At 43.2% G+C, this 16,840-nt stretch overlaps 1 protein-coding gene across 3 annotated transcripts in view; it reads right to left on the bottom strand.

Moving 5' to 3' along the window:
• Positions 1–16,739, bottom strand: part of LCT (lactase) — a 30,018-nt gene extending 13,279 nt beyond the window's left edge. For 2 of the 3 annotated variants that reach the window (XM_072931719.1, XM_072931718.1), the window contains exons 1-16: positions 16,057–16,739; positions 15,105–15,160; positions 13,809–13,892; positions 13,045–13,147; positions 12,615–12,687; positions 11,192–11,879; positions 10,160–10,805; positions 7,325–8,881; positions 6,723–6,991; positions 6,286–6,576; positions 5,248–5,446; positions 4,479–4,681; positions 4,107–4,216; positions 3,443–3,577; positions 2,344–2,567; positions 1,368–1,604 (exon numbers count right to left, since the gene is read on the bottom strand). In XM_072931719.1, the coding sequence (XP_072787820.1) occupies positions 1,368–1,604; positions 2,344–2,567; positions 3,443–3,577; positions 4,107–4,216; positions 4,479–4,681; positions 5,248–5,446; positions 6,286–6,576; positions 6,723–6,991; positions 7,325–8,881; positions 10,160–10,805; positions 11,192–11,879; positions 12,615–12,687; positions 13,045–13,147; positions 13,809–13,892; positions 15,105–15,160; positions 16,057–16,717 (5,536 nt within the window). In that variant the 5' untranslated portion in view covers positions 16,718–16,739. Of the gene's footprint in view, positions 1–232; positions 704–1,367; positions 1,605–2,343; positions 2,568–3,442; positions 3,578–4,106; positions 4,217–4,478; positions 4,682–5,247; positions 5,447–6,285; positions 6,577–6,722; positions 6,992–7,324; positions 8,882–10,159; positions 10,806–11,191; positions 11,880–12,614; positions 12,688–13,044; positions 13,148–13,808; positions 13,893–15,104; positions 15,161–16,056 lie in introns of those variants that run through there. The other variant, XM_030278104.4, reaches the window with a different exon arrangement.
• Between the last annotated feature and the right edge of the window lie 101 nt (positions 16,740–16,840).

Raw genomic sequence — 16,840 nt, forward strand, 5'->3', positions numbered from 1 at the left:
GCACTGAAATTTAAAATACAGCAGACAAATATTTTGTTGCTGTTTAAATTGCTTTACTTTACATGAAATAAAGGAAAAGGGGGGTGAAAATCTAATCTGTACAGTAGTGGCAGTATAACAGTTTTGACCAGGAGACACACTAATTTGTCTTAAAATTCTAAGAAGCAGGAGAACTTCCAGGGGTCCTTTCAGGACTGTTGATGATGCTGATGAAGCAAGGACAAATGCCAGCTGATGTTCAAAATCTTTATATACAGATGGGAACAAGCATTTTTACTTTGGTCTTTAAGAAATCAAATCAGTAATGCCAGTGGACAAAAGAGACAGTTAACACAGAAAAATAATTTTCCTCCCCCTTTTTAAATTGGAAAGCAAACAGCAAGATGGTGGGGAGCCATCTCTGAGGCAAGATAGAAAGCTGCAAGTAGTGGTGGCACAAACTTCTTTTTTAAGAAAAAACAATCATACTAACAGTTTATGAGGTGGAAATATTACCGTTTACTACTCAGTTCCATGTGTGATTGTTTATGGGATCTTTTGGATGATTTTCTATATGTGTATGCAAAAAGAGCCAAGCCCAGTGCTCCAACTGCAGAAATAGCAAGAAGCACATAGAGTGCTACTTCTGCACCTTGGGATGTCAAATCCAATCCGAAAAAGCGCACGCTGCCAGCTGCTCCTGGAGTGGGCTCTGTTGGTGTCACTGAATGGGAAAACAATGACAAAGTGTTGGTGCAGAGCCTGGGGGAACTGTTCATGCAGCTGTGGGCACTGTTGCTCCCTTGCCTCCACTAGGCTTTTAACTGTGTTGTTCAATATTCTGGTAGGAGCTGTAATTCTGGGGATCAGGGATTGATACAATTCTAGCTCAGAGTGAAGGCACAGCTGAGGCTGAAAGTGCAATTCCTGATAGTACCAGGTGAGTGTTCTCATTCCCAAACCCCCACACTAACACTGGTTGCTTTTCATTGTACTACTCCAGTTGAGAAGACACAAATGACAACAAATTGGTATTTCCAAAGCCTTACCCAAAACAAGGATTTGTATAAAGTATTCAAAATTTTTTCTAGACAATCTTGTGGGAGTATTGCATGTGTATGGTTTGGAAAACATCTTGGGCAATTCTTTTGGAGTAAAGTTGAATGGAATAACTTGGTACGTTCTTAAGACAAGCATGTGTTGAGGTGCTCTTGCAAAAGGTTTGGTTGTTAAGTCTGGTTTTGCATAGGGAAGTGACATTAACTGGAGTCTTTAAAGAAAATATTGCAGAATATGGTGGTGTCTCTAAAAACTTTAGGATTATGGAAGTCTTCTGGGATTAGGATTAGATGCAAACACACAAGCACCATTTCTGCTGTGTCACTTACCTTCTGGCTCCTGTTCCAGACAGGGATGTGGGCCCATTGCTGGATCTGGAAAGCCATTGCAGTTTATGATCTGTGTGTAATACTTGGCTGAGGCCTTGGGGCGCCGTGGCAAGGCAGGGTCTGAGAAATTCACATAGTAGAGCCCAAACTTTTCCTCATAACCCATTGCCCACTCGAGGTTGTCCATCAGTGACCACGCAGTGTAGCCCCGTAGGTCGACACCGTCGAGCACAACGGCTGCAGGCAGGAGCAGAGAGAACAGGTCAGTGGTCACCCCTTGGCCTTCCAGGGCAGGAAGGTGCTGCAGAACATCCACACATGGCACACAGTGAGGTTACTGCCAACAAGCAGGTTCTCTCAGTGCCCAGGACTGGACACTGCTTTTCTTTGCTCCAAAAATCAAAGCTTTTGTGCAAAAAACGAAGGTTTAGGAATAGAGAGGAAAATGCAACCATTGCTTAAACGTTTGTAAGGCCTTTACAAGGCAGTAAATGCCTGAACACCTGGCTGCTCCCAGTACATCAGAAAAGCAAACTGAAAAAGCCCTTTCCAGAAGTTGTTTGACCACTGCTGTAATAGAAACCAGTTTGGGGGTTGGGTTTTTACTGATGTTTTTAAAAAATACGCAGTTTTTAGACACAGCAGTAGTCAGACTAGAAGGAGTTTATCAGGTAGTAGTACTCTCTCACCAGGTGCAGCAAACCAAGGAACCTGCAGGTTACCCCACTAAACCCAGGGTTTATTCTTCCTTTAGATCATCTTTCCCGGCATATTTGTGACTATCCATGAGCAGTTTTTCCAAACCCAAAGGCTCTTGGAAGTGGATTCAGTAAGTCCATGTAACTGTGTAACTTTCAAGTGTCATGGCAGTGGTCTTTCAGCTCTTTACAACTTGCTGTATACACGTCAGGCTTGTAGCAAAGCCACTGCTGCTCTCTAGAGCTCTGGATGACCAGATGTCAACAATCACTCTTACCTTTTAGTGCCTCATTAATGTAGGTCCGATAGTAATACATTCTCCAAGTGTCATTGAATTCAAAGGCTCCCCTTTCTGAGACCCCATTTTCAGTCACATAAATGGGAGGGTTGTTGTACTCTTCCTTTATCCACCTGAGGAGCTTCCTGAACCCAAAGGGTGCTATCTTCAGCCAGTCGGAACCAGAGCTCAGCCAGGTGCGGTCGGTCACTGTGCCTACGGCCCTGTAGAGGGGGACACTGCTCAGGGCCACTCCCATGTGCCAGGCAGCTCAGTGCCCAGGGCTGAGGTGCTGCTGGTGCTCACAAGCTTAAAAAAAACACTTCTCAATTTTGATTTACAATAACACTCTGTGTAAATCAGCTGTGGCTGATGATGTGATGTTGGTTCCAAATCTTTGCATACTACAATGCCGTTTCTACTTTTCAAGGCATAATGCAGTGCTTGAGCACACAAAATTGCTCTTTACATTACATGCAGGAATGTAATGAGCTCACTGTCTTAGAGGGTTAAACTATAAGGGGCTGGGATGTACCAGCAAAGTTATTTCCAATTTCATCTATTCCCTATGGGAACATTTTGGAAAGGAGACAATTTCAACCCCATGTGTGACCCCACCATTACCTGAATTCTCATTAGAAAAACTAGTAAGCTCCTATTGTTTATTTTTTGAAGTTGAGGAATAAAATTAGTATCTAAATAAAAAATCTTCACTTAACCATGAAGTGATGTAGCTATTTATGCTTTGAACTTACATATATCAAATGCAGTGAGGGACCTAAATCTGTTTAACAGCAAATGAATCAGTATCCATAAACCAGGATAACACCTCACAGTTTAAACTGCAGATTGAAGGCAGGAAATATGATAAACACTGTTTATCATCACCTCATGTCTGTAAGAAAAAGGCTGTTGCTGGACTTTTGTGAAAATAACAGCACCTCAGACACTGCTTGGTAATAGTATCCCTAGTGTTGGTTTGTAACAGCTTAAAACACCTATCTCACAGCTTTACTTGCCATAAATTTATACTTGTCAGTTAACCCAGGCTCCAGCTGTGCAGATTTTACTTGACCAATAATTTACATTAATCTCTTACCTATCAGAGTCATATGACATAACATCCTTGGGAAAGTTTATGTTGTATGCTAAAACTGTGGTATAATGATTTAGACCAAAGTAGTCATATGTGCCTTTAATTCTTCGTTTTTCACTTTCAGTAAATTCTGGAAGTCTGCAAGAGAAAACAAAGAATGCACTTTGCACACACTCCACGGGTAATGCTGGGATCCTTGGTACCAGCCGCACAAGCAGAAGGAGAGAAACTCTCAACTGGGAATGGAAAATAAGAATGTAACTGAGAGGGACCAATGAGTTCAGTATGTAGTTTTAAGAAAAGTTAAACAAATTTACCACAGGCATCAGGTAAAGTACTGTGGCTAATGCAAAGCAGTTACTGTGTCACTGAGCTGACATTTTATTACCCCAGAGAAACATCAGTCAATTTAGTCTGCAAGAGAAGTAAAGACAGGGAATAGATAAAGCCCCCTGCCTAGTTTGGAACTAAATGAACTTTAAGGTCCCTTCCAGTACAAACCATTCTGTGATTCTCTAAAAATATACACTATAATTTTTCTGTGAGGATACAATAAGCTTTTTTACAGTAACATGGGAATAGAATCATTGAAATGCATAATTTCTAGAAGAAAGCATGTTTCAGCACAGCCAGTGAAACAAAAGCAGGTGTGTGCCTGGGCTCTTACCGGGACTTGCTCAGGCCCTGAGCCAGACTTCGTTCCTGAATCCTTCTTTTCATCACTTCATTATAATCACCATTTTTGAAAATGGGGTGAGAAAACCAACCTAGAAAAAACTAAACCAGGAAATAAGGGTTATCAAAACTAATTATTAGCAGTAAGTTTAATAGGCTTTTGTCACTGCAACCATATTTTGTCTTATTTCTGTTGGATTCTTGATCAGTCCAAATAAAAGGGGGATACATTTCCTTGCAGTGATGCCTCTGCCTCACCATTTTATTTCAGTGAGATGCTGACTTGGGTTCTGGCACATCCAGTACCCAAAGCAGGGGTGTCACCTGGAGCAGCAGGGAGAGCTGTGACCAGGGGTCTCTGTACCTCCATTAATCGTTTGGCAGCTTCAACGTCCTCCTGGCTGTGCGGGTTGCGTGGTTCTGCCCAGTCCGAGTTGATGGTGATGGAGATGAGCCCTCCCTGCTTGGCCCGGAAGGTCTCGTTGTAGAGGTGCCAGACCTCCGCATGTGCCCTGATCAGGTTGTGTCCCACCACGTAGGGAGCGTGCCCTGGCCGAGCCGAGATGCCTGCAGGGACAGGGACAGGGACAGCAGGGGCAGTGGAGCAGCACTTCCCAGCTCTAGCATGGCTGCTTCCCAGCTACTTCCCAATCAGTGCTAGGCAGAGGCAGCTGAAGGAGCAGCTGCCATGGGAAAGCTATGCCAGGAGAACTCTGCATTGCCCCCTGCTCCCTCTGGACTGGGACATGGGCTGCCAGCCCTGGCAACAGGCTGCTGCTGCCAGTTTGGAAAGCAGAAAGCTGTGTGTTCAGGTTGGCTCACATCCCCTCTTTTGGTTCTACCCTGCTGCTGAGCTGGGTCTTCCTTTAGCCCTAACCCTTCTCCACAGTCCCTGGAGCTGGTCTGGAAACAAGGTCTGCTCCAGGCAGCAAGTGTAATCCAGACTTTGAGGTGACAGGCAGAGTAAAAGAAGGACCTGTTCAGCACACCTCAGCAATCCAAACCCCATCTATCCACAGCACAGCAGCTTCCTTGTTCTACATTTGCAAGGCCCAAGGAACTGCTCTGCTGCAGCATAAAACAATTGTGCTGACAGTGCATGAGGGCTCTGAGGTTATGCCCAGCAGTCTTACCTGGAGCATTTGTGCCAATGCCATAGCCAAGATAGGCAGTGATGTAGGGTTCATTGAAGGTTATCCAAAATTTCACTTTATCCCCCAGCCTCTGGAAAAGGACCTCAGCATATTCCTTAAACCTCTGAATTATAGTATCATTCTCCCACCCACCAAGGTCCTGCAGCGGCTGTGGGAGGTCCCAGTGATAAAGAGTTACCTGTGGGGAAAGACAAGAGGACAAAGACTCAACCAGTCACTCTCACAGTAACTCAGATTCATTTATGACCACAAATAGACCGTGCTTTGATCTGCAGTTACCTGTTCCTAATGTAGTTTGATGTTGTAGTGATCACTCATGCACTCAATAAAATACATTTTTGCCAGTTTCTTTAGGGACTGCCTAATGGTAAAGGTGAAACATTTTTTTTTTGTTTTGTTTTACCAAAAACCACCTTGTGACAATAAGAACTCATTAGTGAAGAACTGCTGCACCTGCACAGACTCTCAGGTGAAATACAATCCACTAGGACACCTATCTGGGCTAGTACAGGGCTATGAAGATAGCTCAGTCACTCAACAGTGTTGAAAGAGCTGATTGATGCAGGGGTGAGGTCACTATCCATTGTATGTGACAAATAACACTAATCAATGGAGCTTCCTTACTCACAGGAAGAGAATAAAGCTACATCCATCTCTAAGAAAGGCAAGAAGGAAGATCCTGGGAACTACATTAGTCAGTCTCACCTCAGTGTCTGAAAGATTCCTGCATAGGTCCCTGTGGAATCTATTTCCAAGGTAAAGGGACAAGAAAACAATTGGAAACAGCCAACAATAAGTTTACCGTGGTCTTTCTGGGTAGTAATTTCAACACATCCCTACATTCCAAGTTCATTGGCTTATGCAATACCCCATGTTTCTTCATAAAATGAAATGAAAAACCATGAAAAACAACTTATGTGTGAAGGAGGGTATGGATGGAAACACACACGTTGCTCTGAGCATCAGATTTGGGGTTTGCTATTTTTTAGTAACCTGCAACTTACTGGCTGTACTTACCTGAGGCGTAATGTTGGCTGCCAGAAGGGCATTGATCAGCCTTTCATAGTAGTTCAGTCCCTTTTCATTGATGTACCTGGTGGTCCCATCTGGGAGAACACGAGGCCAGGAGACTGAAAAGCGATAGTGAGACACCTTGAGGCTTTTCAGCATTTCCACATCCTCCTCAAGCCTGTGGTAGCTGTCACAAGCTACATCTCCAGTCGCATCATTGGCGATTTTTGAGGGAGTGTGGGAATATTTGTCCCAAATGCTAAGTCCTTTCCCATCTGCTCTCCATCCTCCCTCAATCTGTAATTGAAAATGCAGGAAGAATTATTAGTGAACCCAAATTTAGGTCTCATTCTAGCAAAGAATTCAGCCTGTTATTCTTTGTGGTGCCATGCAATGAATTAACTGTCCACAGATACTTCAGGAATCCGTCTCAGTTTCCTGACCTGGTAAGCTGCAGTTGCTGCACTCCACAGGAAGTTCTCTGGAAACTCTCCATATAAAAATTCATCTTCCTTGGGCAGTGGGATACCATTATTGCGGATGATTTCAGCATAGTACACAGCAGAGCGCTTTGGCGTCCTCGGCCTGTTGGGGTTGTCAAAATCAATCTGGTGCAATCCAAATCTTGGATCATAACCATCCACCCATTCAAAGTTATCCATCAGAGACCAAGCGTTGTATCCTTTCAGATTAACACCATCTACCTTGTAAGCTGAAAGACCAAGAAAAAAAAACCAGAGCATCAGTGATATGATCACACATTAAATGAACCCAAAGGATTTCACATGCAAACACATACAGGCTCCTAGTTTCATACAGGTGGCACTGATCAACTAAGATTATTGAGAGAATCTTCATAGCTGGAGGAAACAAAGTACAGCCATGCAAAGGAGATCATAAAAACAAACACTATATTTATATTGTGTTCAGACTATTTAAAGACTGTTATCAATCACTTTTAAAAAGTACTTTTCAGAGGAGTTAAGTAACCTGAAATCTAGAGAGGAGACACACACCACCAGATTGCAAAAGCAAATTCTGGTACCTTTTAAAGCTTCATCAATGTATGTTTTGTAGTAAAATATCCTGGCATTGTCATCAACATCTGATTTGGCCTTTTCCCCCACGCCATTCTCACTGATATATATTGGGGGATTTCTATATTCCTCTTTGATCCAGTTCAGTAGCCTCCTCAGACCCCAGGCCACAGGCCGATGGGCAGGGAGAGCTGAGGAAGGCCAGGAGCTGTCAAATGTTAGTGAAACTTCCTGATCATACTCGTAAGAGAAGGGTGTCAGAGGTGTTGTTGAGTACTTCACAATTTTGGTGGAGTATGTGTTGAAGCAGAAGACATCTGCCGTGCCCCGGATGTATTCCCGCTCCTCTGCTGTGAAAACCGGCAGGCGCGACGACGGCAGGTTCTGGAGCTCACTCCTGTTCCCAACTTTCCACTTCATGACCTCGGGGTAGTCCCCATTTTTGAAAATTGGGTGTGTGAACCAACCCACCAAAAACTGCAGGTAACTGTCAGCAGCCTCAATGTCCCTGGGGTCACTCAGTGTCTTTGGCTCAGCCCAGCTAATGAAGGGGCACAGGGCAATGACCCCTCCCTGACTCGTTCTGTATTTGTCATCGTAGGTGTGGTAGACCCTGGCATGAGCTTTCAGTAAGATGTGGGCAACCCTGTAGGGAGCACTGCCAGGCTCCTTGACATTGGGTGGGAACAATCCATTGCCATAGCCCATCCAGGCAATGATGTTGGGTTCATTGATTGTAATCCAGAACTTCACCCTGTCCCCAAAGGTCTGGAAACAGAAGTCTGCAAAGCTGTTAAACAGGTCAATCAGCTCATTGCTCTCCCAGCCACCGATGTCCTGGAGAGCTTGTGGTAGGTCCCAGTGGTAGAGAGTGACAATTGGAGTGATGTTGTTTGCAATCAGTCCATCAATGAGACGGTTGTAGTATGCCACTCCATGGCTGTTGATCGAGTTGTTCCTTCCAGTGGGGAAAATTCGAGGCCAGGACAGGGAAAAACGATAGTTCTTTACCCCTAAGGCTCTCAGCATGTAAATATCTTCCTCCACCCTGTTGTAGCTATCACAAGCTATATCTCCAGTACCGTTATTGTTTACATTCCCTGGGACATGGGTGAAGTTATCCCAAATGCTGGGTCCTTTGCCATCAGCATCCCAACCTCCCTCTACCTGGTAGGCAGAGGAAGACACACCCCATGTAAAATCCTCTGGGAATGTCCCATAAAAATACATGTCTCTTTCAAAGGCAGTCTGGGATGAAAACTTCTGCCAGACAACCTTTGCCTTGGAGGGAACTTCTGATGCTGGTAAACTTGGCAGCTTTGATGGCACAGGTTGGTCAAACACCACTGGTGCAGATCTGCTCAAGGCTTGGGATGGAAAACCATTTTTCTCAATAACACTGGAATAGAAGTAAGCAGATGCCTTGGGAGTCCTTTGTCTGTTGCTATCTTCAAAGTTCACATGATGCAGCCCAAATTTTAAGCTGTATCCCTCTGGGCCTTCAAAGCCATCAAGCAGGGATCGAGCAATGTAGGAGCGGACATCAACAGCGTCCAGTTTCACCGCTGCCACAGAAAAAACGAGACATAGTTCATTACCCACCTGAACACAACTCAGCACAACAGAAGCACCACAGCCAAGGATAGGTGTGACAAGCCAAACACTTACAAATGGTTTTAAAGGCTAAAAAAGCTTCCCAAACAATTAGGAGTATCTGAAAGCAGCCAGCACGGTAATAGGAGCTGGTGAAATGCTTAGTGATAGAAATGTGTGAGAAAAGAAGCATTTCTCAAGAGGTGTCCTGAGTACAGGACACTGGTATTCCTTCCCCTGTGTTCTTGTTTTCAAGCAGACTTCATCAATTTAGGTGTATGGTTCACTTTTAGATTTAACACTGTAATTATACTGAAACTTTGCAGGTATTTAGTGCTTGCCTATATTCCCTGAGCATAGGAGAGCTTCTTTTAGCTGAACTGTCTACCCAATACCAGCACAGGCAAGTCCAGCATCTCTCCTCACATTGCTTACAAAAAAGCATTAAATCTCTCTTATGCAAAAAAAGTCCACTCCCTTCCTCTTTACTTCTGCTGAGATGTAACAGTCTCAGCAGAAGTAAATGCTAAATTGTGTCTTCTGTAGCTTTCAACACTTCCAGCAGTATGTTGAGATCTAGGTCAAGCAGATCAAATGCTGTACACACTGATCACCAACATATTTATTACAGCATATTTAATGTTCTGCTGACAGTATTGTTTAGTCTATCTAGAGAGCATCTGTCAAATCTCTATTTGAAATCTCAGCTCTCTATGCTTGTCCAGAACTTGCCACTAATGCTATTTTTATGTCAAAAGATACACAGCTTGCAAAGATACAAGCATAACTTGAACATTCTACAAGCATAACCTAAATATTCTCAAAATGGTTGAGGTAGAAATTTTAGGAAGATATTTCCAGTGGTTACTGCCAATTATATCTGATTAATTAGTAAAGGCAATTCAGCCCCAATTTATGAGAGGTCTACAGGCAAGAGCCTGCAGGCCAGTCATCTCCAGGAGAACTGGAGTGTATGAACAGTGTTCTCACAGAGGGACTGACCTCAGGGTCCAGACTACATTAATCCATATATTAAAAAAGGCCTTCCAATACTTAAACAGAATGGAAAGTTCCATATCTGGACAACAGACAGGTTTAAGAATATAAAGTCACACTCATTACCTACACAAAAGGAGGCTGACCTCACATCACCATGCAAGTGGTGATGTTTTAAAGTTAACCACGATGGAAGGGCTAGAGTAACCACTTGCCATGATTAAAAAAGATAAAATAATTTGATTTCTCCATACCTTTCAGAGCCTCATCAATGTACCGGCGGAAATAATCCACTCGCAGAGTGTCGTTGAGAAGATCCCCGGTGTCTCCTGTTGGCACACCATTCCCTGCTATGTATATTGGGATCTTTGACCCTGTGTATTCCTGGGATACAAACTTCAGCAGCCTCCTCAATCCCCATGGGACCACATGGACCCAAGAAGAGGCAGCCTGTGGCCAGGAAGGATCTACATGCAAGGAGAAGTTCCCAATGTTCTCATAGCCTGGTGTGCACATCCCGTTAGTCCTGGCACTGACCAGGCGGGAGGTGTAATGGGACAGGCCAAAGAAATCTGCAGTCCCTTTCACCAAGGACTTCTCCTCCTCTGTAAACACAGGCAGCTGTGCAACTTTCGTGGCGCACTGCTGGTTCACTTCCTGGATCTGAGCCTTCAGGATATCTGGGTAATCCCCATTAACAAATATGGGGTGAGCAAACCAGCCAAGCATGAACTGCAGGTACCTCTCAGCTGCCCTCACGTCCTCAGAGCTGCTTGGAGTCTTGGGTTCAGCCCAGTCCGAGTTCAGCACCAGCCCCACCTTTCCCAGTTGCTGAGAACGGTATTTGTCATTATACAAGTGCCAGACCTTGGCATGAGCCTTGAGAATTGTGTGAGCAACCTGGGAGCAGAAAGCAGAGGAAAATGTGTCACACTGCTTTGCACAAAACCTCTTAAGCATTTAGTTTATTGCCATGTGAAAATGTCCCCTCCATCCAAAAGAAAATACCTTGACAAAACAAATAAAGATAGACAAGGAGTGTACTAGTTTTAGAATAAGCAAGAGAATCTGACTATTTATCCACATCAGCTTTCAGAATAGAAAAATAAAATAACAACACCTGGCCTCTCTTAACTAACCCATTTTTAACAAGTATCATAAATCCAGCAGTCAAATAGCGGTCTCAGAGGCCACATTAGGTTTGAACATAGTGAAAACACAGAACCATAATGGAAAACAACCCAACAAGAGTAGCTGCAGGATCCTAATTATTCCTATACCCCTACCTTGTAAGATGCTGCTCCTGGCTCAGTGATTCCTGGAGGATGCTGTCCGGTGCCATAGCCAGCATAGCTGATAACCCAGGGCTCATGGAACGTAACCCAGAGCTTGACCCGATCCCCAAACGTGGAAAAGCAGAAGTCTGCATAGCTCACAAAAGCATCTATGATACTTTCATTCTGCCAGCCACCAAGAGCCTGCAGAGCTTGGGGCAGGTCCCAGTGGAAGAGAGTCACCATGGGCTCAATGTCAGAGTCTAACAAGTTGTCAATTAAGCGGTTGTAATAATCAACACCCTTGGAATTGATGGTCTTCTTGGTGCCAGCAGGCAAAATTCTAGACCAGGATACAGAAAATTTGTACAGCTGGGGGCGAAGACCCCTGAGCAGGTAAATATCATAGCTGGTTTTATAGTAGCTGTCACAGGCCACGTCTGCTGTTTGATTCAGGTGGACATGGCCCTCATGCCCAAACTGGTCCCAGATGCTCTCTCCTTTCCCATCCTCTGCCCAAGCTCCTTCAATGTTAAAGGCACCTGTGGATGTGCCCCAGAGGAACCCATTTGGGAAAACATCTTGCAGGAAAGAATCCCTCTCCGATTCAGACTGTTCAGCAAACATTTCCCAGACTGTTTGATAGGAGGATCGAGGGGCAAGAACAGCATCTGGGTTTTCCTGTAGAGCATTTGTTTCACTGGAAATACAATAAATAGAAGTTAAAATCTCCAAGGTGGACGCCAGTGCCATAAAACTTGCAAACATGGAGTATAAAGGAAGTTTGCTTCCTGTTCAGGTCGCATAAACCACATATAGTTCCTCTGGCATCTGACCAATCTAACCCTGCTCTCTCCTAGCTGGGACATGAAGGTGGAGGGCAGTGAGTAACTGCAGAACAGCTCTTTGCATGTAGAGTCTCATAATCCATTAGTTAGGTCAGAGGTGCGAACAAAATCCTTGCAGTGAGCAGCAATTTCCCATGCTACAACTGCTTCCTGAGTTTCCTGCCATTGTAATCCTTAGCATCTCCCTGCACCATGACATCTCCCACAATTCCATAAGCTCAAATGGCTTCTCCCCTTGGAAAGCCTCTATTGGATTTGTTTATTTATAACCATTTTGCTCTTGAAAAAGCAGAAGGCTTGAAAAATGTACTTGTTACTGTTGGCTTGAAGGTGCAATTTGGGTAACCAAGGATGAGAGAGTGGAAGAGGATTACATTACAGGATTAGTAGCAGGATGGAGGATTGCAAGTAATTGGAAGAGACTGGGCTCAGCAGAAAAACAGCCCTTTGCAGCCCTTTCAGCAACTAACAGCAGATTTTACCACTAAACTGTCTTGTCTCTCCCTGCACATATGTTTCTAGAAGAAGCTGTTTTATTATTGTATCTTATTATAGTATTGCATGGTGTTACAGTATTTTTATAGTACCTTAAAACATGAGGTACGTAGTCCAAGAACTCATTAATGTCACATCCAATCATATGTGCTTCTTTATTAATAGCTGCAAACAAATGATAAGTGATGGATATAGTCTTAGATGCAATGGACTGCATGACACTACTTGTAACAAACAATTATATCTCGAAAGAAATTTTTCCTAATATTCAACTTAAACCTCCCCTTCTGCAATTTGAGGCCAATGAAAAGATCTGGGAAAGATTTCCTGCTTTCCCTTCCTCAACACCCACCATCCATTCTTAACTTTCCAAGAATACTATAAAAAACTGTAAATTATTTAATCTAATTATTATTTCATCTAATAGCAGGTGATTGCCTAGATCTGATGATTTTGAATTTCCCTTACAAGCTATCATGCAGATCTTAACTAAAAAACTCATCCTCTTCAAACATCACTCACTTGTGACAACAGCAGCTACTGGTATGAAAGGATGCTCTTCCATGGAGGCACAGTCAAGGGCCTTTAAATTAAAAACCAAGATGTCTTTGTCCTTCCAGACACTCTGCAAAAGAGAAATCGGGGAGTATAATGAAAAGAAGCATCAGCCACTTAGTAAAACCATGTTCTTTGCATTTTTTGCATTTTACATGGGCAGCTCCTTATCCTGCTACCCAGATGCTGGATGTCTCTTTGCTTATGAATTTTAAGAATGCAGTTCACTACCAGAGATTTAATATAGGCTATAACAGGTACCAGGCTACAGCATCGCTGATGTTGGTGCTGCCAGGAGATCTAATCCTTTAAATAAACTCACCCTCAGTAACATTTCTAGCACCACCCCTGCTGATAAAGAATGTGAAGTTTGGTAGCACTGCTGTAGAGCACATGCTAGAGTTTAATATCTTTCAGTACTTAGGTATTGGCCTAACAGCTTATCAAACAGCATGTGAGGGAGAAGGTTTTTCAGTCCCAGACAAAACCATTCCAGTTGTTAATGCATCAATAATAAGCACTGATGTTTTCCAGCATTTTCCAACAACAATTTTTAAGTCAGAATAACAACAGAGAAATGAGAACTTTGCAGCTTCTTCATAGTGTAGCTGCTGCCTCAGCTTTCACAGAAAATCACAACTCTTTAGACAAGCATCCCAGCACATGAAATTCTGCTCCTATTTATGGTCTGTTGTTTGCTGCAATCATTTTAACCCTGTGCATAACTTTACCTGGGACTCGTTCATTTTCTTGTAGAAATCTGTTTCATGTCCACAATGGTACTGAATGTCAAGAGACACAAAGTCTACTGAATTCTAGAAAAAAGAAGAGGAAAATAAATAATCATGCTGGAGAAAAATATTTTGGGTTTTTTAACTGTTATGTTAAAAATACATAAAAATGTGTAAAGTTTGATACCAACATATTGCTGGACTAAGAAGCCATATGGGAGCACTGGACAATACAGAGAGCACAAACTGGATACTCTATGGGAAAATGTGTTTTGTATGTCTCTTTCTAAACAAAGTACAACTTAAACAACTAAATTAAATTATATTTTATTAATTTAATATTAGTAACTTACAGGTAATTTATTAATACCTGGTTATGATTTATCAGAGAAACCTTTATAAGTATGTGGTTCAGGTATATAACTCTTGGTTCAAAGCCTACTTCAGAAATCTTTAAGCATTCTTATCACAAGTGTTATCCCACTAGGAGCCATCAACCTCAAGGGAACAGATTGCATTCTCTTGTTAAAAGTTGGAAGAAAACTGATGAGCTTTCAGTTTGTTTATCAGTCCAAGGTTCTCTTCTAGTTCAGTCAGCTCATCTCAAACATCTTCTTTGCTTTCCCTACAAACCACACCTTGCTTAAATCCTTGCAATGTCAAACCTACAACATTGCTTGACTTGGTTCTAAGTTTTGAAGGATTATGAATACAGCAAAAAAAACCTGCATTGTCATGTGTGCACTACAACCTACATCAACATCCTCTGGGTGAGGACAGCTATGAACAGGGAACTGGATCTTTAAGAAAGAATGTCATTTCCTTTGTAGAGGTTACATTCTCCTTGTGTTGTGCCATTCTGGTGCAACTACATCAGTTCTAGCAAAGCTCAGTTTGGGTTTTAACATACTCAACAGATATTTTAAGTATCAGCTAATTAGGATAATGTATCAATATCTTGGTGGTGCATTAAGTACACCTGCAGAGAAAATGGTAACAGGTACACTTCTTGGAGACACCTTGTCATTTAGAACTATATTGCTAACATTGCCAATTATGAGAGCAAATCTGTCTCCATGTAGCTTAATCAGTGCCTACTAGCCAAGAAAGGATGTTGAAACAATTTTTAAATTAGCAGTTTCACATAATCAGAATAATCAAATAATTGAAGCTTACAAAACTGGTCAACCTGCTAAAAGCTTATTGAACTTCCAAGTTATTTTATCTCATACATAAAACCAAAGCTAAATCAAGGCACTTTTATATAATTTTGGAAATATTTCCTTAAGGCGTTACCTGAAAAGAAACTGCAAACAATTCTGATGAAGCACTGTCAATGGACAGCTTTCCACCTTGAGAAAGAAAGAGGCAGTCTGTTGATAACATATTAAGGACAAATAAAAATTTCCATTTACTGCAGTTGTTTAAAACCAGTTTTAAATGGTTGAAGCTGTGGAACACCAGGCACTGCTCCAGGTAATTGATTTCAGGATACCCTTTGTGATTTCAATGGAGAACTGAAGAAGGTAGAAATTCAAAGGCACCATTCAAGGAGCCTTTGTAAATCAAAAGCCCTTCCACTCCCTGCATAAGTAATAACTTTATTAATTTTCATGCCTTTGTGATGGTTCTACAATTTTTTTTAAAATCCATTCTATGCTGAATGTTTTTGAGATGTTGGGGTGGCAGGAACTTGGAGGGACAGGAGGTGCAGGAGGGAATCTGAGCAACTTCTAAGTTGCACACCAGATAGTGTAAACTGTACAACAAAGTATTCCCGACAAATGCAAGAATTAAAAATAAATTAACTAATTAAATTTGGGAAAAGAAATAGCGACTGAGCCAGCTCTACTAGTTGTCTGTCTGGGACAGAAAAATTTCAAGGCCAAAGAAGGCAGACCCAAGGTGACATCTGCTTGGCAAATCCCAGCTACCCATCATGGAAGAAGTGAAATTCTATTGCTGTAATACAGGCAGATTTGGGATTTAACTACTGTAAACCTCAGTGTCTGCAGTAAGGAAAGCCAAATAAAAGGCATTGCAGACTTCCTCATAGTCATCACATAGGAGACTTCCTGTGCCTTGACTCTTCATGGTTTCAGGTACGTTTCAGATAATTTTAGTCTTTCCTCTGTGAGTCAGGAAGAGGCACACAAAAATATCTACATAGATGCTGCATGTAGCAGTTGTCATTTAACGCAATCACAAAATAATCGTGAGCCATATTGAAAATCCCTGCTCTCCTTACCTGCTGCTGAGATTTCCTCATGGAGCGCGGTGTAAAATCCTTCATGGGCAGCAGCCAGGGCCTGGACTCGTTCCTGGGGCTCAGTGTAGGGCAGGCTTTGAAGGACCTCTGGCAGATCACTGAAGGACAGCCACACATCCACCAGGTCCCCAAAGGCATGGAAGCTGAAATCTGCATACTCCACGAAGAGCTCAGAAAACGCCCTGGCTCTCCTCCCGCCCGCCTGAGCAGCCACGGCACCGGGGACGCGGCCGCGGTGCAGAACCAGCAGGGCTCGGAGCTCCGCGGCAGCCAGGGCCTCCAGCAGCTGCCGGTAGCAGGACACCTGGGCTCCATCTGCCTCCATGGCCCTGCCATGGGGAAAAAGGCGTGCCCATGGCAGGAAGAGCTTGTAGTGTGTCACCCCGAGCTCACGGAGCTGCCAGAAGTACCGGGGCAGCTCGGAAGCCAAGAGCTCTGGCTGGCAAAGGGAACCCTGGGCTTCAGCCACAGCAGGGCCCGGCTGGTCCCTGGTCAGGATCTGGTCCTGCAGCCCCAATCTCTCTGCCAGCTCACTGGGTAGAGGCCCAGCAATGGTGAGAAAATTCCAAGCAAATCCCCCATCTATGCAAAGGCTGAGAGAAACCAACAGAAAGATGACTGTCTTACAGACCAGGTCCATTTCTGAACCATGCTTCAGCAACTATTCCACACTACTTATACACCAGTAGAAGTAATATTTAACTCAAATTATCTGTTCCATAGATAAGTGTTCTCTGAATTACCTGACACTGGACTGGACTTT

The sequence above is a fragment of the Taeniopygia guttata genome, chromosome 7 (assembly GCF_048771995.1).
Source record: "Taeniopygia guttata chromosome 7, bTaeGut7.mat, whole genome shotgun sequence".
Lineage (NCBI taxonomy): Eukaryota > Metazoa > Chordata > Aves > Passeriformes > Estrildidae > Taeniopygia > Taeniopygia guttata.